Source organism: Phocoena phocoena, chromosome 3 (genome assembly GCF_963924675.1).
Source record: "Phocoena phocoena chromosome 3, mPhoPho1.1, whole genome shotgun sequence".
In the NCBI taxonomy this organism is placed as follows: domain Eukaryota; kingdom Metazoa; phylum Chordata; class Mammalia; order Artiodactyla; family Phocoenidae; genus Phocoena; species Phocoena phocoena.
The window spans coordinates 98,858,732-98,881,239 of NC_089221.1; the positions used below are offsets into that span (position 1 = coordinate 98,858,732).

The 22,508-nt window shown below is 44.4% G+C and overlaps 1 protein-coding gene across 1 annotated transcript in view; it reads left to right on the top strand.

Moving 5' to 3' along the window:
• The first annotated feature begins 19,433 nt into the window (after positions 1-19,433).
• The window catches only part of TNFAIP8 (TNF alpha induced protein 8), a 38,641-nt gene continuing 35,566 nt past the window's right edge, over positions 19,434-22,508 (top strand). Inside the window, exon 1 of the mRNA XM_065874412.1 lies at positions 19,434-19,576. Coding sequence (XP_065730484.1) covers positions 19,504-19,576 — 73 coding nt within the window. The 5' untranslated portion in view covers positions 19,434-19,503. The remainder of the gene's footprint in view (positions 19,577-22,508) is intronic.

Below are 22,508 nucleotides of genomic sequence, written 5' to 3' on the forward strand. Positions count from 1 at the left end.
AAATGCAGAAATGCAGGTGTTTTTGTGGAGGTTGCTAGGAGCAGTAAGTGGGCCTTAAGAAAACTTGACAAGAACCATTTCTACATTTCTGGTTTATGAACAAGTATTTGTTGCACGTGGGTGACAGAGAATGAGAGCGCTGCGTCAAAGGTGCCTCGAAAGACAACCTAATTAAAAACTTAGCTGATTTCTCCAGTTTCCAGAAAGTCCTTCTGTTGGAATTTAGTGTTTCAGCTGTAAGGCTGAAGTGGAATTTAGTGTTTCAGCTGTAAGACTGCAGTGGAAAGCTAAGTGTTTTAGCTGTGTGCTGTGTGTGTTTGTAACAAGCAGCCCCAAATGGACTTTGAGCACATCCGAAGGCAAAAATCTGGCCTGACCTTATTAGGCCAGTGTTTTCCATTGTTGATCTGCCCCTTCTCTGCTATTTAACAACTTCTTAGCCTTCAAGGAATGTGTCTCTGAGCTTCTCACCATACCCTTAGCTCCTGGGAGAAATTCCAAAGTAGGCCTGACCTGACTCTAGATTGGGATCTGGAGCTTTTATACACACACCTTCCCAGTTCCTTGTCCTGCCTGCCTTCCAAGTCTCGCTCTCTCAGCCCCTGTGAGGAAGGCAGCCACCCCACCGGGGCAGGGATGTCCTCACACAAGGCCCATCAAGATGTCCCATCAGGGATGGTGGGGCAGGGCCATGCTGGGAGTGGAGGAGGATGCCCAGGGACCCAGGTCCTACTTCTCATGCTCCCCTCCCTCTGTGTGCCACTAAGGTATCTCAGCATCTCCCCCCCGCCGCCCCCCACCCCCCAGGTTTCTGCTCTCAGCTATCACTGCCATCAGGTAGACAGGACTTAGCCCTGCAGGAGGCAGGGGCGTCCAGGCTGCACTCTGGCCTTTGTTAGGCAGCAAGCTTGAGGAAATGGGAGAGAACGGTTTGGTCAGCTGTGCATCCTCAGCCTCCATTACCCACTGTCCTTTAGGGACCAGGCACACGGTAAGGCTGGCAGCAAGGTTAGAAGTCCTCAAGCACGCTCCTCATTTGCGGCCCACAATCTATCAGTTATGGATGGCTCTTCTTGTGCAAGAAAGGAACCCAAGTTTAGACTGGCTTATACAAAAGTGGATTTTTTATTAGTTGCATAAGCAGAATGAGGTTTGATTTAGCAGTGCAGCGATGTCAAGGACCCACTTTTTTTCCAGTCTGCCTTCTGTGGTTAACTTTCTTCCTCAGTTGGCTTCTTTCATGCTGGTTAAATGTCTGCAACAATTCTAACTTCACACCCACAATACATACAGTGTCCAGAGGAGAGAGAACTGGCTTTTGGTAATTCTATCAGAGGAGTGAGTGACCTTTTCCAGAAGCCCCCAGCACATTTCTGATGTCTCACTGACCCAGATTGGGCCACGTGCCCAATCTTAAGCCAGTTTGTTGAGTAAAGAATGTGCTGTGTTGATTGGCTTAGGCTTGGGTTGCCTAAACCAGTCACTCTAGGGCAAGGGGGACGGGATTACTATGACTGTGCGGAAATGCTCAGGGCTGAACCTGAGAGCTGGGGGCTGGGGTCAGTTTCTCCCTCAAACGGCAGGCTGCTCCACAAGGAGCAGGCAGGCGGGCGGAAGGAAGTGATGGGAAGTCGGTCACGGTGTCTCCTACACAGGCTTCCTTTCACCGTGTTTTTTTTCTTTCCCTGTTGCTTCTTATTTGGTATCTGGCTATGGTCTAATACAGCAAATGGAGCCCGGCATATTGGATTACCAATCCCTCTCCCCGCCCAGTGACAAATGACACAGATGCTATCAGGGAGAACAAGGATACAGAGTCCATGAACCACAACAGTACTGCAGATCAGAGAGGGAAATTCTCAAACACAGACCTGGTCTGGTAAGCATTGAGCAATGAGAATAAGAACTAGAGAAGATTAATTACAGGCAGGCTCTTCAACCTATGGTAATTATACACCCCCATAGAACACTGGAGTCCAATATAAAATTGTTCTAAAAATCTGTGTAAGAAGTCCATACGTCCCTGTAAAGAATACCCTTACACTTTCTATATATGCGCTTAATTGCCATATTTGATTATTTTATCTATTTTAATGGATATTATTGAACTCTGGATAATGTAAAGACCTTGAAGCTGCACACAAATAAACAAAACAGGGCAATTAGTCATAAGGAGTTTCAGGTAGTTGATGCTAGATGAGACCTCCAGGAGGATGGCTGTCTAGGACAGGGGATGGGGCTGGAGCAACATTCAGAGAGCTCTTGAGGGAGTGAAAGGCACAGTGATATAAAGAAAACACTGCTTTTGTGATGAGTAAATTGGGATAGAAGAGGTGCCCGTTTATCTTTGTAGATGAAATCCATCCCAAACCTTGTCCCCAGCCAGCCGGTATTCCCTGCCACATCCCCAAGGGAATACCTGCACAGAAGGCCAATCAAAGCAGAGGAAGCCCTTTATTATCAGTGGGCTTTGACCCAAACCCCAGTGACGACCTCGAACCTGGATGCCCATGTGGGTCACAGAAATCAAGTCCAGGAACACTGGGCCAGGCTGCAGAAGGACACGGAGGCTGGGGCTGGTCACAGAGAGGACAACGTCCACTGTGGAGGTCTCAGAGATCTATGTTCTAGTCCCCCTTAAGACGCTTGTGTGATGAGCCTTTGGACTGGTCATATCAGCTTACTGGACCGAATTTCTCATCTGTGAACAAGTCTGAGGAATGAGGAGATTGAGAGGACCTCAAAGGCTTCTTTAAGCACTAGCTTTCTGATTCTTGGATTCTATGCATAGTGTGATAGGAAGTGTCACTTGGCACTGAGATGAGTTTCGGTGTGAGGACCTAAATCCTCTTTGCCAGCACTTAACGGACAGACACGTGATGGCCCAGTTTCTGTATTACATGCCATAAATGTCTCAAATAGCCATCAAGTGGCTTGACTGTCTGAGCGCCAGGTGTGAATTGCTCCAAATTGAGTGCTGTTAGTTGGATCCTACAGATGCTGTGGTATAGCCACAGCTCACTGAATAGAGGGATTGTTTCCTTTGCCAAGACAGGCTTGGAGTTTGGCTGCCCGCCTTCTGTTCTGGGACATCCAGATGTCAGGGATCCTGTGGGAGCAGTGAGATCAGTCGGTGACTCGTGGCAGATGCTTCTGTTCAAAAGTGGTTTCAAAGCCATGGTCACGTGGCTTATCCTGGGACAAGTGAGTCCCACTGATGTTTTCAGTCTCCTGTTTTGTTAAGAGTCTGATTGCAAGTGGTGCTGCACACTGTTGTGGTTTATTGGTTTTTTTTTTTTTTTTTTTGCGGAGCACAGGCTCCAGACGCGCAGGCCCAGCGGCCATGGCCCACGGGCCCAGCCGCTCCGCGGCATGTGGGATCCTCCCAGACTGGGGCACGAACCCGCGTCCCCCGCATCGGCAGGTGGACTCTCAACCACTGCGCCACCAGGGAAGCCCGGTTTATTGTTTTCTAGTGATCCTATTACTCAACAACCCACACATGCTCCGCTCCGAAACGTTAGCCCTACCTTAGTAGGAGAGGTTGTTTGTTTTTAACATCAGTCTGTTAAAACGGCGGTCCCAAACTCAAATGTCTACAAGAACCAGGCAAGAAATATCAGTGCATAAGTAGTGCTTTATATGAACAGTTGCAAGTCTTGAGACCTGTGGCAAACTTGCAGAGAGCAGTTCTCATCTAAAGGCATTGAAGTTCAGATGAAAAATAAAACTTATGTGGCCCAAGAAAACTCTGAGCTGGATTCATTCCTAAGGCTATCAGTTTGTGATTCTTGGGCTATAAGCCTGCTAACTTCAGCTATCATTGATATGTTTGCTCAGCGTCAGAGATGCCAGATTTTATCGATGTGAGCTCTTTGTATTTTTGTTTTTATAGTAGATTTTAGCTTTTTACCTTCGGTTAGAAAACTGGCTATCACTGGGGTAAGTGGGCCACCATAATTTTTACCCACAAATTGCAAATACTTGAAAAGAAATCATGTCCTCAATGAAAATCATTTCTTTGATTCAGTGGCCTTTGGAGGCAGAATCAATTTAGAGAAGCAGAGATGGAAATCTCGTCAAAACAATTCTGAGTATTTTACATCATTAGAAAAATTTACATCACTAAAGATAAGGAACCCCAAGCATTTGAAACTCACCCACCTGCCTGGCAAGTTGTCCGCTGGGTTTGTTTACTCCTCTTTGCCTTTTCCTGGTGTGAGGCAGGCAGGAGATTAGTGAGCAGGGTGGAGTTGGGGATGGAATAAACTTGCATTTACTTTTTTCCCAGCCCTCCCCTCCCCCACCCTCCCCTCCCCCTCCCCTCCCCCCACCCCTTCCCCCGCTCCCCACACTCTTAATTTCTGCATTCCTGCTACCACCTGGGATGCCCAGTGAAGGAACAAAGAAACCAGTGAGTTCATTTACTCTTAGATGTTAGTCATTCACAGGCCTCTCCTCCAAGATACGCTTGTGTTTTTAAAAGAACCTGATGGTAGTACAGAAAATAGGGCAAAGTTTAGCCCAAAGTACCGCCTCTCTAATGAGAGTATTTCCTGTAGTGCTAAGAGGGTAATTTGGGGCTTGGGAGCCTCCCAGATGCCTTAGAGATAACACCTTGTGTTGCCCTGTTTCAGGTAAGACCTGCTGGGCTAGCACCAGCCACTGAGCTTGGAGAAGGGGGTTCGACTTCATTTTTTTTTTTAATATAATTTAAACTTGTGTGAGAGTCCATGCAAATTATTGCAAATGTGTTTTTGTAAGAGATTGACGGCACCAGCTTCCCTGTGTCTGGTATTGGCCAGTGGGAGAGCTTTGTGAATTTAAATATTCCTTCAGCAAAGTCACTCAATTCAAGCTGTGCTAAAGTTGTGTTCTCTTGACACTGCTTTCTTCTCAGAGTACTCTTCCAACTTACTCTTCTCAGTGAGATTCCATAAGTGAATAGTCCACCAGTCCTTTTTCTACTACCTTAATACCAGTTTATTCTGCAACCCCTTGCAATTTGGCTTTCATCTCTAGTTCTGTTACTCTATCGTCTTTCTCAAAGATCCCCAGGGGCCAGTTGATTTTCCTATCCATTGGCTTTTTCTTTAATCTTCCTTTCAGTTATTCTTTCACCTGTGGACCGTTAAACATGCTGTTAACTCTACCTGAAACCATTCTTCCTTCTTTTCTCTCCTATCTCCCCTTCCTTGGCTAATTCCTTGACTCTCAAGTTTTAGCTTAGGCGTCACTTTTTTCAGGAAGCCTTCCTTGATGACTCCCTCCCCCAGGTCCGATTTAGGTACTTGTCCTTTAAGTCTTCATAACACCCCCTACTTTTGTGCTATTGCACTTATCATACTGTATTTTTTTTTTTTTTTTTTGCGGTACGCGGGCCTCTCACTGTTGTGGCCTCTCCCGCTGTGGAGCACAGGCTCCGGCCATGGCTCACGGGCCCAGCCGCTCCGCGGCATGCGGGATCCTCCCGGACCGGTGCACGAACCCGTGTCCCCCGCATCGGCAGGTGGACTCTCAACCACTGCGCCACCAGGGAAGCCCATCATACTGTATTTTAATTAGTGTTCTTCACCCTCCCCCACTGTACTGCGGGCTTTGTGAGAGCAGGTACCATGGTTGTTTTATCTACACCATTTGCCTTATACCTGTACACGATGGATGCTCAATAAATATTTGTAGAATGAAGAACTACATAAATGAAGATGACATCTGAACAGTGACATCTTCAGCTTTGTCCAGAACAGATGGTGAACCCCTGACTTCTTCCATCAACCTTTGGTTCTCCCTAAGTCCCTTGGACCTCCAATTAGAAGATGTAGAGCAGTCGTTAGATACTGTGAATAAGAAGTGACATCTGACTCTGAAGAACAAGACAGGTGTCAGGAAATCCTGACCGTTCCCATTCAGCCACTCATGACCAAGCAGAAGCCCTCTGCATTGCTTATGTTGAACAAGTCAGGGTCACCTATGGATGAAACCAATGGAACATATGAACAATGAAAAATTGAAAAAGGACACATTTGGGCTTCCCTGACGGCGCAGTGGTTGAGAGTCCACCTGCCGATGCAGGGGACACGGGTTCGTGCCCCGGTCCGGGAAGATCCCACATGCCGCGGAGCGGCTGGGCCCGTGAGCCATGGCCGCTGAGCCTGCACGTCGGGAGCCTGTGCTCCGCAAGGCTTAGTGAAAAATGTAGGTCCATATATATATTAGAGAATAGTGTAATTAACAACAGTCGTCTATTTTGTAGGAAAAAAATAAAGTATGTTCCACAGCCTCTGTTTAGGTAAGAGGAGATATCCTATGCAATGTGTTGTAGAGATATTTTCATCAAAGGCTATGAGGCCTGTAGAAACAGCAGCACTCCCTGAAGGGCCCTGGCTGTCTGGGAAATTGGTCTGGTAGAAGAACACATCCCCACACTGGTTGTCCTGCTCTGACCCAGACTCAGATATGTGAGTGGAACCACATTCCCCCTGCCACATCTGTTCCTCCTCTGGACTTGCCCTTTTCTATTCATGTCTGGCTCCCTCTTCCTCCAAGTCAGCCAGGCTCAGAGCCTCTGGGTTGGCTTTGCTGTCTGACCTCTCTTACTGCACTATATTCCTCTTCTTTTGGAGCGTATGGCGCATTTGCCTTGAATTAAAATGATCTGTGCTCTGCTTATTCAGACACATCCTAAGGTATAGGAAAGTAGCATGGAATGAGGTCAGAGGGACCCGCATTCCAGTCTCAGTTCACATTCAGTCCTAGCTAAGTGACCTTGGGCCAGCCACTTATTTCTCTGAGGATCCGTATCCTCTTCAGAAGCAGATGGAGCCAGTAATACCCAAGATTCCTTCCTTACAGGATTATCGTGAGGATCAGTGGTGATGTATACAGAAGCACTGCAAGAGCTAGAAAATACCACCTTGCTGAGATATCGTAAGAGCGGAGATACGTTCTGTAATGTGTGTGGCATAATACCTAGCACATAGTAGGTGTTTGATAAATTATACTTATTATTGCTGATGATATTAAGACATAGCTTAATTGAAACACATAAGTTGTTTGGTACTAAACTGGGTTGCTGGTTCAGAATTTGGGGCTATGGCCAAGTGGGATACTTTTCCTTCCTCTGGTCCAGATAACAGGATGTTTGGGACAACCAAAGTGCTGCCTTTCTACATTCACAGGTTAATTCCATCCGTTAAGAAAACAGATGGCAAAATTAATTACATGTTGTGCAACAGTGGATCCCAAATTGGCCTCAGAAAACAGAGCATGTTGTAAGTGCAAACAGCCTCTGAGGGAAAACTTGCTCCTAAGAGACTTGCTTAATAGAATGTTTATCACCTCAGAGGAGGTCATGCCTTGAGTAAAAGAGGTGTCTGGAATTCTCCTCTGGGATTTATTAGTATATATTATTCAGGTGGCCCAGTGCTGGATGTTAGTTCTTAATCGAAAGGAAACAGCATTCCCACTCTGAGGAAGGTGAGGCCGCTGCTCTCTTAAAGTGGGCAGCTTCTGTTGGTACCTTGCTGGCCCTGGAAATTCCATCAACTGAAATGAAATTTTGTTCAATCCATCTTATTCATGGCTCCTAGGACAACTGTGGTGGGTTTGCTAGGGGGCTGGCGAGGTTGCCTCTATAAAGATAAGCACAATCCATTAGTTGAAGCCTAGACTCCAGTGTCTTCTACTGGGGCTGTTTGCATTTGCTCAGCACTCTGTTTATGAGGATGTTAAGAGGAAGTGCCTCCATTCTGTGCATGTTGTAAAACAGAAGGTTTGCAGCTGTCAGAATTATTTTCTTCTTGGCTTTTTATCCGATAGAGTTTTGGATTGTTGTAGATTACCAGCCTCAGTTCTCCAGATGCAATGCAAATTTTCTTGTTTTCTGTCTTTGAAGATAACAGATATTTATGTACACAGTTCCTTGTAACATACTTTTAGGGTAAGGAGAAATTAGGCTTATTCTTACATGTTGTCATAATTCAATATTATGAAATGATTGAATGATTATTTTATTAGTTATATAGTGCCTTCACAGTATCCAGTGTGTTCTACTCTCTAGAAAGGAGAAAAAAAACCCCACAAGATATAATCTTATGTTCCAAATAGCTTACAAATCTGCCTCAGAAGACAACTAACATCCAGAGTATCAGCTTTAAGTGTGTTAGAAGTTCACAGTGGAAGTTAAGTTCACTGTGGGCTTCAGTAGGCTTTATGGAGGAGTTGAGACCTGAGCTAGGCTTTGGGGTTAAAAAAAAAAAAAAAAGAGCATAACAGCAGAAAAAACAGACTGCAGCCTGTTCCAACAGTGTGGCTGCACAAGATGTGTCATAAGGTTTGTTTCCAGTAATTTCCAGTTAATGGAAACAATTGTCAAAGTTTCTGAATGATTACTTGCTTTTCAAATCATTCATGTGTACTTGTGTATGGAGTGGGGAGCAGTCACGATTTTGCCACTAGTAGCGTCATTTACACTCACTTGCATTGCCAGCGCTTTCTTTGGGAGAGAGAGGTTGTGGTTCCAGCTGGCATCCTGGGCACCTGCTTAGCTCAGCTGCTTTCGTGTGTGCAGGGACTGTGGCAGGTACAAATCATTGTATTTCTAGCCTCAGTGGGCATTTGAATTTTCAACCCGTGGTCTCATTTAAGGGAAATCAGTTTGAATCTGTTAGATAATACCAGCTAGCGATGATAGTTAGACTAATAGCTGTGGGAACGGAGGGGAAAAAGGCCTATTCGGGAAACACTTTGACTGTGGGACTTAGATTAGAAATAAGGGGACACAAAGCAGCCTAAGTCAATGATAATCATAAGTATCTAGCCATCATTGCCCGAGTAAGAACGAAGTTAATATTATGAAGAAAACCAAGATGCTGGGGGTGGGGGAGGGATCTATCTGTGCCTTCAAGTATAAGGATACTCCCTAGGTGAGTGTCCCTCCAAGGTGAGCCTAAGGAACCTTCCAAGCAGACTTGTCCTAAGGGCAGCTGGAAACATATAGGCCGGAGCAAAGGTTCCCAACATCTTTACTCATGGAACCCTTAGTGTCTCAGTAATTTTTTCATATTATTTCTAGGATACAAGAAGTACCTAGCAGTTTCACTTATGAAGTGCTTAGGTCCCAATAACTTAATAAGTAGTTATGTACTATTAACTTTGTAGCCCTGTGAAAAAATAATACACATAAATTGAAAGGTTAAAAAATAATGTTTTTATTTCATTCTTCACCAGTTACTTACTAATGGAATGGGTGCATCTGTTGGGCCTTGCATGTTTCAGTCAGGATCCAATCAGGAGATAAAGCACATGATAATTTGAACAGGAAAGTTTAATATAAAGAAATATTCACTAGCAAACAGTATGGCGGCTCCTAAAAACTTAAAAGTAGAATTACCATATGATCTAGCAATTCCACTTCTGGGTATATACCCAAAAGAGTTGAAAACAGGGACTTGAACATGTATTTGTATACCTATGTTTACAGCAGCATTATTCATGATAGCCAAAACGTAGAGGCAACCCAAATGTCCATTGATGGAGGAAGGGAAGAAACAAAATGTAGTATATACACACAGTGGAATATCACTCAGCTTTAAAAAGGAAGGAAATTCTGATACATGCTCCAACATGGATGAACCTTGAGGTCGTTAACTAAGTGAAATAAACCAGTCACAAAGAAGACAAATACTGAGTAATTCCACGTACATGAAGTACTTAGAGTAGTCAGATTCAGAGAGACAGTGTAGGATGGTGGTTGCCAGGGGCTGAGGGGAGGGAAGAATGGAGAGTTAGTGTTAATGAGTATAGCGTTTCAGTTTTGCAAGATGGAAAGAGTTCTGGAGATGGATGGTGGTGAGGCTTACACAACAATGTATGTGTGCTTAATACTACTGAGCTGTACACTTAAAAACGTCTAAGATGGTGCATTTTATGTGATGTGCATCTCACCACAATTGAAAACAGTAATAAGAAAGAAAAAAATGTTTTAAAGAAATATTCATTTTGATGAGGGTTGGCTGTTAGGAAGTAAAGAGAATTCTGAAGAACAGAGGAATAACAAATATAAAGAGCAGCCTCTTCCCCTGGGTTTGAAACAAGGCACCGAACCCAAACTTGCTCTCTCTTCTACTGTGGACCTTGTTGGGGAGAGGATGGCTAGCCTTGGCACCTTGGATGGCAGAGAAGTCACAGTAGCGCTGTGCTGGTAGAACTTGCTGGAAATCCATCCTCTAGGATGCCGAGGAAATCTGTTCATGGGGAGGTTTCCCACTGGAGGGGCTCTGCTACAAAACCACCTAAGGGGGACGCCAGCAGAAGCTGCTGGAGGCTGGTTGGTGCTGACCACCATGTACAGCAGGGGCCAGTTGCTGAAGAAGGTGCCTGCATTGCAGGAACTGGGGGCTGGAGAAGCCACGTATGCTTGTGGCAGCTTGCAGCAAGAGCACACCAGAACCAGGCAATAAAAGTTCCTCTTCCTGTAATGTCTCTCCATGGCACTCCACTGACAAAGCTTAGGGTAGAACCAGCTGGCAAGAGAAAAAATATGTAAAGTTCCATCTTTATTTTTGCAGAGGGTGAATTGGAGCTGTGAGGCAATAAATTGATCACTGGCCACCTCACAACTTCTTAAACCTTGAAATCAGATTGTATTCCACTATCCTAATTTCCTGTTTCACGTTACTTTTCACATAATATTTGCTTTTTAGTACAGCAACTGCCTACAACCCAGCTTTGCAAAGTAATGCTCTCATCCAAAGAAATATAACAGTCTAATGTTACACTGTGAACTGGCTTGAACTACTAGTTCACGCAGTGTCTGAGAGATGTTGAATAATGCTATGTCTTCCTCAAAAATTTAAACACCCCCTCGAGTTTGCTGTAGTGCTCTCAGGCACCATGGCACACGATTTGAGGATATCAGGGCTCAAATTGTGAGTCTCTTTCACCAACTCTGACCACATCATCCTAACCTACGAGAATCTAAGGTACCGATTTGGTTAAGAGTACAGAAGAGTCAGGTGTAATGTAAAAATTGTATAGCGTCAATATTGTTTCTGAAAATCTTTTAGGAAGTTACCAGATTGGAGAATAACATACCATCTTCCAGTAAGTATAGGACTTATTGTAAGTGTTTCCTCCAGCATTGGAACAAGTTCCTGTTTCTTTCGGACTAGATTGGATAGTTGCCTTGTCTTTAGAGGTACTTTGACATAAAAAAAAACATGCATAGCCTTAACCACGACATTCAACCTCGGTGTATGAGACGCCCCCAGTGTGAGAGGCAATGCAGAGACAAGGGTCAGAGAGGGACCAACAAAGCCCCAGCTCCATCTCATGCTTACTCTTCAGCATAAAATCATTTCATGGTGGCTAATGCACCATTTAGGTTATTATTTTTCTCTCTCTTTCTGTCTGTTTTGGGCTGATGGTACATAACTGAATTTGAGAAAGTTGAATAGCATGCGATGGGACTTTGCTGAATTCAGTAGTAAAAATTCTATTGAAATAGTTTTCAAATTTAAAAAGTTAGTGATTTGTAGCTTTCTTGTTTCTACGAGGAAACGAATGGACTTAATGAGACCTTTTTTAGGTAGGTAGGCAGGTATACTGTTCATGTCACCACTTTCCCAGAAAATACATTCATTTTGGTAATGTTTACAATTTTGTGAATCATAACTGTTACATATTTCTATAGCTCTTTAAGGAGAAACTGAATAACTTAAGTTTTGTAATCTGACCTATTCAAAAGGAAAAATTTCTGATCCATGCCTTTCAGTGCTACCTGCAAAACAGCCTCCCTTTTCCTCCTGAAACGCTGTTTGGATAAGTTCTGCTTTGGTTCACATTTTCATCACCTGCTGAGTTTGTCTGCTGAGTTTCAGCCTTGGCTACTTTCACCTGGCAAGCCTGTCTAGCCCTGTAGCTTCACCTCCCAGCGTTTTCTGTCTCTTAAACAGTGACGAGTTGGCACGAATATTAACTTAATAGAGAATCTACCCATGTCAGAAACTCAATGTTAAAATCCAAATATGACAACTTGGAATGGATTAGACTTTCAAACAAACAGATCTCAGACCAGGAGTCTATGGTCCAAATTCCACATATGAGCACTACTTCCGTTTTCTTATGGATTTCAAAAGTTTGGTCAGAAACCCCGATAAAGATCTTAACGGCTCAGATGTGATCAAGTAGGGACACTACCCAACCTGTCTTGGCATCCTTTTATACCCCCTTAGAATGAACACACGGAAGAGAAAGAGATTGTCACTGCTGCCGCCTCAAGCAAAGCTGCTTGCTTCTGAATACTTCATGATAATCAATAGCAGATGTGTGGCCAGCCCTGGAAAGTTGCATAACTGTCTCACATTGCATTCTACTGCAATTACTAGCCAATATGAGGGGGTCTCCAGTAGGCTGTTGAAAAAGAAAATTCAGTTAAAAAAATCTTTGTTTATCTCCTCATAAAATTATTTCCTTGCAGTAAGCAGTATAGGTAGTGGTTAGAGTGGAAGTAGTTTGAATATTACTGCCCTTAAACTTGAATTTCAGTTCATTATAAGGAGGAACTTTCTAATGATTAGAGAGGAAGTGGGACCCTGTTAAAGGAGTGAGTCTCTGTTAATAGAAGTAATCAAGGAGATTCTGGATGAATGCTCGCTGCCTGTGACGTGTCTAGGAGAGTGCTTCACAGCCAGGTAGAGGATTAGAGTAAATGACCTCTAAGGTCAATTCCAAGCCTGAGTTTCTGTGACTATGATCACTGATCATGTTTTCCTCCTGCTCCTTTTCTGAAGATAAGCCAGGGATGCATAGGTCAGGTGTGGCACGGCCTCCTGGGTCCAGTCTCAGCCCTGCCTCTTTTCTTCCTGGCGAATCCCTTCTGTAGCCCCTCTCAGGTTATCCCGTGTTGACCCCATTAACCTGGGCACAGTGAGGTTCGGCCCTTTTATTTTCACTTTCCATCGCTGGACCACACACATTAAATTGCCACACCTATCTGGAACTTCTGTAGGGCCAGCATCTAGGGCTTCCAAATAGATGCTCCACAACCTAAAATAATCTGGCCTTATTCGTGAAAGTATTTGCAACAGTGATGAGGGGGACTTCATAATTTTCAGTGCTTCGTCACATTCTTAACTCATATTTTTATTGTTGCTACCTTGTGAAATAAGTGGCATTATCCCCATTTTACAGATGTGCAAACCGACGCTCAGAGAGCTTAAATGGCTTGCTGATTTTTAGAAGAAAAGTGATAGAAGAATGAATAGAAAAATAAAGTCCTAATGTAAATGAGGCAGTGCTTACTGAGTTTGTGGTAATTAGGCCCAGTTCTCCCACACTGAGTCTGGTGTTCTCTTCTCTGCTCCTGGCAGCCTCACATCCAAGGAGGTTTAGTCAGGGTCCTGAGTGAACTTTTACTTTAAAAAAGAAAAAAAAGAGCTTCCCTGGTGGCGCAGTGGTTGAGAGTCCGCCTGCCGATGCAGGGGACACGGGTTCATGCCCTGGTCCGGGAGGATCCCACATGCCGCGGAGCGGCTGGGCCCTGTGAGCCATGGCCGCTGAGCCTGTGCATCCAGAGCCTGTGCTCCGCAATGGGAGAGGCCACAACAGTGAGAGGCCCGCGTACCACAAAAACAAAACAAAACAAAAAGACCTGTAGTTTCATGTGGCTGAATAAATAGGCGCTATTAAACTTATGGTTTATTTAAAGCATTGAATATCAGGAATGGAATAGCTTTGATTTTAGGCTGTGATCTAAGCATTTGAACAGAGTGATTTGAGCATTCCATCCTAGAATCATGACCAGCTCAAACTTTCTGAGAATCTTCCAGTATAGCAATCTTTGAATTATTCTTCTGCAAAATAAAGGACTTGAATTTTACGTGAGTAGTTTAATAGAGTGAGAAAGTCTGGATATAGGAGACAGGAGGCCTGGTTTGCATTTACTGTAGTCTCAAAAACATTATTACTTAGTTTTGTGACCTTGAGCAAATTTTATAACCTCCCTTTCTTTATTTACATATCTGTAAAATAAGTATAGTGACCCAAGGGAACTGAGAAGTCTGAATAAAACATATATAAATGCAAGGCATCATAGCTAAGTATTACAAAAGAAAGACCCAAAGACATAAATTCTTCAGATAGTATTTTCAGACCTGATTTTGAGTGTGTGTGTGTGTGTGTGTGTGTGTTTCATCATCTGCTAAAAGTTTTTAGCAAGGAAGATTTCTTAGGAGAGAAATAAAAGCAAACACTGATAGTCTAGGAAATAAAAGCAAACACTGATAGTCTAGGAAATAAAAGCAAACACTGATAATCTAGGAAACAAGTGTCTCCCAGATGTATTGTTGTCTCCCTGTGTGCGCTCACTTCAGATGTCAGCACTTCTTCCCATTCCCTCAGAATTAACCACTCACACCCAGAGCATTAGTGAGCCTGGAGGATACACTGAAAATGCCATAGGGAAGAATGAGGAGAGGGTTTACCCAGAACAAACTTCAGACTCCCAGGCAGGGCCCTGGGAGGCAGCTTTCCCCATCCTCCCATCTCCACACTTATCCTCAGCCTTCTTCCTTGATTCACAGCAGTTCTGTCCCTGCCTCCCAATCTCCTCCACCTCATCCCAGTACCAGCAGTGCATAAGCAGGAGGCCACTTGAGGCTCAGGGCTTGGCCTCCTGAGAAGGTGTGTAAGGAACCTCCACTGTCATTTGCAGGGCCCTTTCTCCACTTTTGGTAAATAAAACTTTCTTAAGGAAGAAGAGTGAGATCACCTGGGCCAGGCAGGGGCTCTGGTGAGACACCCATTTAGCCCCACCCCTCTTTTGGAAGGTTAAATACAAGAGAATGTCTGAGGAGAAGAAGGATGCAAAGCCTGCAGCCCTAACCAGGTGAAACCAAGAACACAGATCCTTCTGTGAGGAGAGGGATTGAAAGCCAACTTCATACATAGATCATGAAAGCCTTTAAAGACTCTCAAGGGTGTAGACATAAATAACAGAAGAAAAGGCAAGGAAAGCCTCAAAGTCAAATAGAAGAAAAACACTTTTTTTTTTTTTTTTTTGCGGTACGCGGGCCTCTCACCCCTGTGGCCCCTCCCGTCACGGAGCACAGGCTCCAGAAGCGCAGGCCCAGCGGTCGTGGCCTACGGGCCCAGCCGCTCCGCAGCATGCGGGATCCTCCCGGACCAGGGCACGAACCCGCATCCCCTGCATGGGCAGGCGGACTCTCAACCACTGCGCCACCAGGAAAGCCCAGCAAGCCACTTTTTATACCAAGTAAACAACTCTTTTTTTCCCCCTGACCTAAAATGTTGTTTATACAGATTCAACCTCTTGTCAGCAGGGTAGAAATAAAAATATTGATGGAATGACCATTTCTGTAGCATGGTATTCTTATGACCTAGAAGCCGTTAAGTCTATAACAAATTGACAGAGATGCTTAGTCTTTTTCACTGCAGAGAACTTACAACATTCTTGAATGGGAGCAGAGTATGTGGTACCTCCTGAATGAACTGTACCTTCTCTTCCCAATTCTGCTGGCTTCTCTTCTGTGTAAATCTGAACACTTGCTGCCCTCCCCTGTTCTTAGCAGACATCTGGGCCACTGTAAGCAAAAGGTCCAAAGCCCAGGCATTTTCCCAACAGCTTTATTGAGGTATAATTTAAGAGGAGATGTTTCTGCTGTTCTGTATAAAGTTCAGTTGAGAGGTGGTGTTAATAAACCTTCCTTAGAGCCAAGATCACTTGGAAGGTTGAACTCTTTAAGTCTCTGGTCAAAATTACCAAAATTATGCCAGTAAGCTCCATGTGAGCAGAGCCCTTTTACATGTGACACATGTAAATATTCGATAATGACTGGCTGAATGAAAAAAAACCAAACAAAAAAACAGAATCTTAGCCAGCACTGTAACTCTCCCGTCTTGATCCAGAAGGTAGGAGAGCCACTGTTGGACGTGGGTAGAAGTTCAACATAGTATTTAAAAGCAGTTTGGTATTAAATGAGAAGTGCTGCTAACTTCGTTGCTATTTTGTATCAGGTGGTCTGTAAGAGATTGTTGTTGTGACTTCAGAGCGTATTCCAAGCCACACTAAGAGGTGGTGGAGTGTTTCTTAAACACACAGAAGTGAACAGGTTGCACTTACACCAGACAACAAATCATTATGACGTACTGGAGCATATTTACTAGGGCCAAAAAGTAATCTCCTTTTGAAAACAGAGCAAAATCAAGACGAAGTGACTGACTTAGTATCTGTCTGTTACCGTAGACAACCAGGGAAACCCCAGAGAATCAGCTGCCCTTTGTCACCATTCTTTGGTGGGAGGGGGGCAGCGTAGCTTAAAGTTGTACAGGTGACTGAGGCGCATCCTTATCCACACAATATCTCTTTTTTCTTATTCAGTGAATAGATACTATTTTTAGGCTAGTATACAGAGAGTGTTGTGGAAAAAATAAACATAGAAACCCTTGGGTAGTTTTTTTGATGATTTCATAGAACACATACAAAATATACACACCATTTAAACCGACATCCTCGTGTCATATATTATACAGTTGTAGTTCAGAGGAGTGAAATAAGAAGTTGGAAAGAGCTAATTAGAGGCAGACACTGAACTAATACCTTATTTTACTAACACAGTCAGCTGGTTTCTTCTTTTAGGCAGTTAAGGAGATTTAGATAAATTTACAGTTAACCACAAAACAAAGAAATAAATGCTTACAAACAGTGAAACACACTTCTGTAGAACTTCTGAGAAGGACATGGACACTTTCATATGGAGAGGTCCTAGAATATCTGGAATTTTGGATCCTAAAGAAGAGTGGTTTTTTTGGGGGAGTGGGGTCGGCGGGGGAGGGTAGGACAAGATGGAGAGAGGCTATGATACAATCTTTTAAAATAGACTGAGCATGCCTTGCACTTGAGCTATATCAGGACACTGTTCCCCAAGGTGACTTCTGGACTGCGTTTAAATACAAAAGTTTTTTGCCAGGTTTCCTGAGGATCCCAGCGAAAGTTCAAAGATCAACCTAGCTGCTAAAACGACTCTAAATTGAATTAGGAGGCTGACACAGCAGCGCTTGAACTGCTCGTTCAGCAGTTGTTCTCCTCAGCTAAACTGAGTGGAGCTGAAGGCCTTTTTGTGAACCCAGTGTAAAACAAGTCTGACATTAGGATGTGTACTTTTAACACACCTTATGTGGTTTGTACATAATTGGACTTGCAGGAGGACATTTCGTAAATCATTCTTATGGGGGCACTTTCTGAAGGAAGAAGGTAAAAGTGAGTCCTTCCTGTGGCTGATGGGGCCTGGACTTTGGGTTGCGTGAATCTGCGTAATCAACACCTTGAAAAGGTGTTGCATCTTACTCCAATTATAGATGAATGGGAACTATCTTTATGTAGTTCACAGCCCTGGTGAGATCCTGCAGGGCTCCTGGCTGACATCCGTGGAAGTCTGGGCTGCCATGGGGGAGGGCAAGGACAGATGGCTCTTGTGGGGTGAGGTGGGGAGGCTTCCAGAATGATTCCTTGGATGAGACAGGAAAGGTCGCTTCTGACCGGTAAGGGAGCTTTTCTTTGGGTTCAGAATGACCTTCATATCTCCTCCGTAAGTCTGAAGTTACAGAGTGAAGGTATGCATCCTAGCAGCTCAGGATGTGTGGCAGGGGGGACCTTGCATTTAACTGCGATTTTTGGAAGGGTGCAGCCTGTTACCCTTTTGGTGGTGAGGTCAGTTTCCGGGAGGCTCCACAATACTGATATTTTCCAGATGTTTCTCCTCTTTTCTCCTTTCTGACTGGCTATGTCTTCCTCTCATCATCCTGCCCTTTTAGTAGAATTGAGATAAAATTCTTCTTGGTGTCTTAAGCATGTTAGAATCACTCAGCAATAGGAACTGATTTAATATCTAGGTCTTATATTAATATTTATAATAGCCTTCGCTGCTTGTGAACAGCATAAACACTTCTTTTCTGTCCAAACCCAATACTGAAATAAAACCCAAGAATATCTTTTACAAAAATTTACTTTTAATAGTGGTGGTAGTTTGTAATAATCTGTGTAGGATTTTATGGTTTTCATATCACTTATATTACCTTCTTCAATACCAAACATAAATTTGTGAAGTAAATAAAATTGATTAATCCTCATTTTCCAGATGAGGAAGGGGAAGCCCAGAGAAGTTAATTTGCTCAAGGTCATACAAATAATAAATGGCAGAACTAAATCTTAATTCAGATTCTTTATATCTGTTGTATATTCTTTTCATTAAATTTACTATAGGGCCTCTCTTCTTGTTTTTTGCCCATATTAAAAAAAAAAGGGAAATGAAGAAAAAGAAAGCAGCTGGAAAATACATTTATTAAAAGAATGTAACTTTTCTCACGGTTTCCTATTGGATCTTTCAGGTATGTTATTTGAGGACCTGTTGCCTTAGATTGGTAATAAAACTAATGCTCTGCAAAATACCTCATTAAGACAGGTATGTCGGTGGCAGCTCTGGTCTCCCATTCTCCGAAGGAAAAATTAAGGTTTCACAAAGCTAAGACGTCTTCCTCTCAGCCGCCGGTTGTAGGAGCTTGTGGACCCGACCAGGGGGCAGAATTGAGATCTGTCCTCCAGGCTCTCCAGCCTCTTTATTCTATCAGCATTTCAAAAGCCTGACTACCTCCCCACCCACGCCTCCTCTTTCGGCTTTTTGGAAGGAATTTATCCCTGGTAGTTGCTATTAGCGCGGGGAGGGAATTGCCCCCTCTGTCTGGAGGATGGCCCTTGCGTAACTGCAGAGGAGTTAGTTCTCCCGGGTTGGGGTTTGAGTAGGAATGCTCGCCCGGGTTATACGGAATGAGAAAGCCGCCTTGTCTACTTTTCCTGCGCAAAGGTAAGGGGTGGAGGCTACACCCCACTTTCTGATAAAGGCCCCCCTCTTGGGCTTGTGAAGCAGGTACCTTCCAGGCACATGGATCAATATCCACGTTACTTTCCTACAAAAATAACGTGTAAAACCGAACAGCTTTAAAATCCTTCATTTTGGGCGTATAAAACCCCAAGACACAGAAAGTTAAATGGGCGTCGAAAAATGTAACCTAAAGATGGAGAAGCATTCTTTGGACTGCCTATGCGTTTATGCCTTATGTAAAACAGCAGCGCGCGCCGAGATGGGTCTTTTTTCTTCCCTGCACATTGATTTACCAGGCATGGCCCGTCCGGGCTCCTGGCGGCCGGCACCCCTCTGCCCGGCCCCTCCACAAAGTCAGCCCCACCTGCGTGCGCCCGGCCACCAGCCGCCAGGTCGCCGGCGACGGGCTGGGGCGCGCGCCCCGGGGGCGGACTCCCGCCGCCCAGCTGAGACGCGATTCGTCACTCTTGCAGAACTTTCCCCCTGAAAATCCCTGCACAAGAACCAGCCCTCCCGCCCCGCGGAGGTTTTGATTTTAGTGGCTTTCCTTCCTTTTATTTTCCGTCGTGTGCGGGTTTGGGCTGCCGAGCAAATTTGCAGCTCGTCCATGTCAGCGTCAGTCGCTTCTGCCACCGCTTATCCTGACACCATGCACTCCGAAGCCGAAGAATCGAAGGAAGGTACGAGTTTGATTTTGCTGGGGGGCCCCGCCAGATTCTGCGGAGGAATGTGGAAGTAGGGCGGAGTAGGGGAGCAGATGGGAATTTAAAAGTGCGCGATGGGAATTTAAAATTACGCGATGGGTACTTTGTCCGCTCTCCCTGCGCCTTCGCTGCTCAGTTAGAGCCGAATGTGCCGAATCCTGGACCCTTCTCACCCCGCGGCCGTTCAAAGGGGAGGGGAGGAAGAGTCGGACCTAGCTCAGCCAGCCCACTAAAAGCTGCTTTCTAGATTTCTCTGGAAACGAAACAGCCCCAGTATTGACTCCAAGAACGCAAAATGTACTTGGAAGAGCGCTGCCTGCCTGCATCAGGACAGCCGAAAGCCGGATCCCCTGGAAGAGCCTTAAGAGTCAAGGGTCTCTTGAAAAAGGGGTTCAGAAATTGGAAACGTGGTGTGTTTCCGGCTAAAAGGGGAAGCTGCGTGGTGGGGGAGGGGGGAGAAGTGAAAGATCTTTATTTGGGGAATAGGTTGGTTTTTTGTTTTAATTTTCTTGTTGGCTGTTCAGCAGTGAATTTATTTTGTTGGAGGCTTTAAGGGGGCTGAGAGATGAGGGAGGCCTTGTGCAGCTTGAAACTGAGGAGAGTTTGTCTGTTTCCAACTTTGCCAAAGCAGAGGGTTTCATTTACTCCTAACAGAGAGCGGGTGACAGGGCTGGAAAAGCTCCAACCAAAACACAATTATACGCTGCTGTTAGTTCGGGGAGTTTATTTGTGTGTGAGTGTTTGTATGCTTTGTTTCCTGAAACTTTATGTATACAAAAGTCCTCTTGTAAGTTGAGGTAGGAGTAGGGATAGTTGGGGGACTGTTCAAGATTGTGAAATTTCTTTTCTTTTCAAGTAGCCTCTTGGGAAACTGGTAAATTTCAAGTCAATCACAGCAGCTCTGGGAGTGTGAGGAACAGAAAGGAGCCCCATCGTTTCCCCATTTGGTAGATACCAGTCAGGGAGAGCCTTTGAAACGTGTCCTCTTCTTATACTGAGTCCCATCCCCAAAGTAAAGCCCTGAGTTTCAAGATGTAGTCTGTGTGGGCTGACGTCTACTTTATTATGCTGTGTGAAGGAAGCAGTCAATAAAAACAAGCTTGTTTAATAGAACTATGGGGCTGGTGTGAATGAAAAATGACAGCCAGGAGCATTGTTTTTCAGCTTGATGTGGAGTTTGGGGGGTTAATGTTTCCTTGCTGCTGCGGAGTCTGTCCTGATGGAGCTTTGTGCTGATGGGGGCTTTTCTGTTCTTTTAGACAGCAATTTACATAAGCCACAAGTAGTCCGAGGCAAATAGGAAACGGGCTGAGCGAATCCAGTGGTGAACTTTTCTATGAATTACCAGTAGCACTTACATTGGTATGTTTCTCCCAGGCATGTTTTTTTCTTTTGAAAAAAAGGGAGTGGGGAGAAAGTGGAAAACAGTATCCCAAAGCATATGATACATTCTTCTAACAGCACCCACATTCTTCTCTCCTTCCCAGCTCACCCATTGCAAGCCTGAAAACTGGAGTGTGAAGAGGTCTTTTAATGTGCACCCCACCTTGTTCCTTACCTTATCCCTCCATTTGCCATCATTTACATTCTACAGATCTGTAGGAAATTATCCTGCCTCTGCTTTTTACAGAAAGCTCAGAATGTTTCTTTTAAAATAATATGAGGGCTTCCCTGGTGGCGCAGTGGTTGAGAATCCGCCTGCCAATGCGGGGGACACGGGTTCGATCCCTGGTCCGGGAGGATCCCACATGCCGCAGAGCAACTGAGCCTGCGCCACAACTACTGAGCCTGTGCTCTGGGGCCCGCAAGCCACAACTACTGAGCCCGCGTGCCTAGAGCCCGTGCTCCACAACGGGGGAGGACACCGCAGTGGGAGGCCCATGCACCGCAACGGAGAGTGGTTCCCGCTTGCCGCAACTAGAGAAAGCCAGTTCGCAGCAATGAAGACACAACGCAGCCAAAAATAAATAAATAAATAAATTAAAAAAAAAAAAATAATATGAGGTGCTAGAGTTTTAAATTGATGGCAGTTAGGGTAGGACATGGAATAACTCTTGAGGGAGATTGAATAAATACTTCATTAACAAATGGAATCATGGTAGCTTCTGCCTGGAAATAAAGGATGAGTGTCTGTGTATATATGTGTGTTTTGTGTGTGTGTGTGTGTGTGTGTGTGTGTGTGTGTGTGTCCCTGGCAGTTCTGGCAAGACTGGTTGTTGGCTATGATCTAGAACCCTCCATTTAGCTACCACCACTCAGAAAGGAACAATGCTGTTTAAATAGCTCCAGTTATCTTTATTCTCTGTCCTTACTAATCCTGTCCCCTCTTAGCTTTTTTTTTCTCCTTGTGGACTTAATGTGTCCCGTTTGGTATGAGATCACCACAAACTCTTCACAATGTCTGCATTACAAGAAAACTGCCATTGGATGCTTCATGCCTGATTTGCTGTAATGAGAGATACTTTTAAGTCATTCTGAACCACAGTTTGAGACTAGTATACTTTGTTTGGAGTTGAATCTGAAAAAAATATCAAGTCGGATTCAGAAATCCTTGGAGGCCAACATATTTGTGTATGTGAGTGAATGTAGAAGCAAATGACTGGGGATATTGTTAAGCCATCATAGCTTAGGACGTACTTGACTCTGTGCCAGGAGTGCTGAACCTCCATCCTCGGTCAATAGCCACCTCCTAAAGAATTGATTTAATTTTGCCTTACAAATGAATAGGTGATTGTGCTTGAGTATTAAACAGAGAAAAAAACCCCAGACCTCACTTTATTAAAAGCTGAATGAGTTTAAGATATCCAGACATAATATGAATAGGAAAGCAAGAGAAAGGAAGGAAGAAGCCTACTTTATTAAATTAGGGAAGGCCATTGAAAGAAGGATATCAACAGTTTCCAGTGGA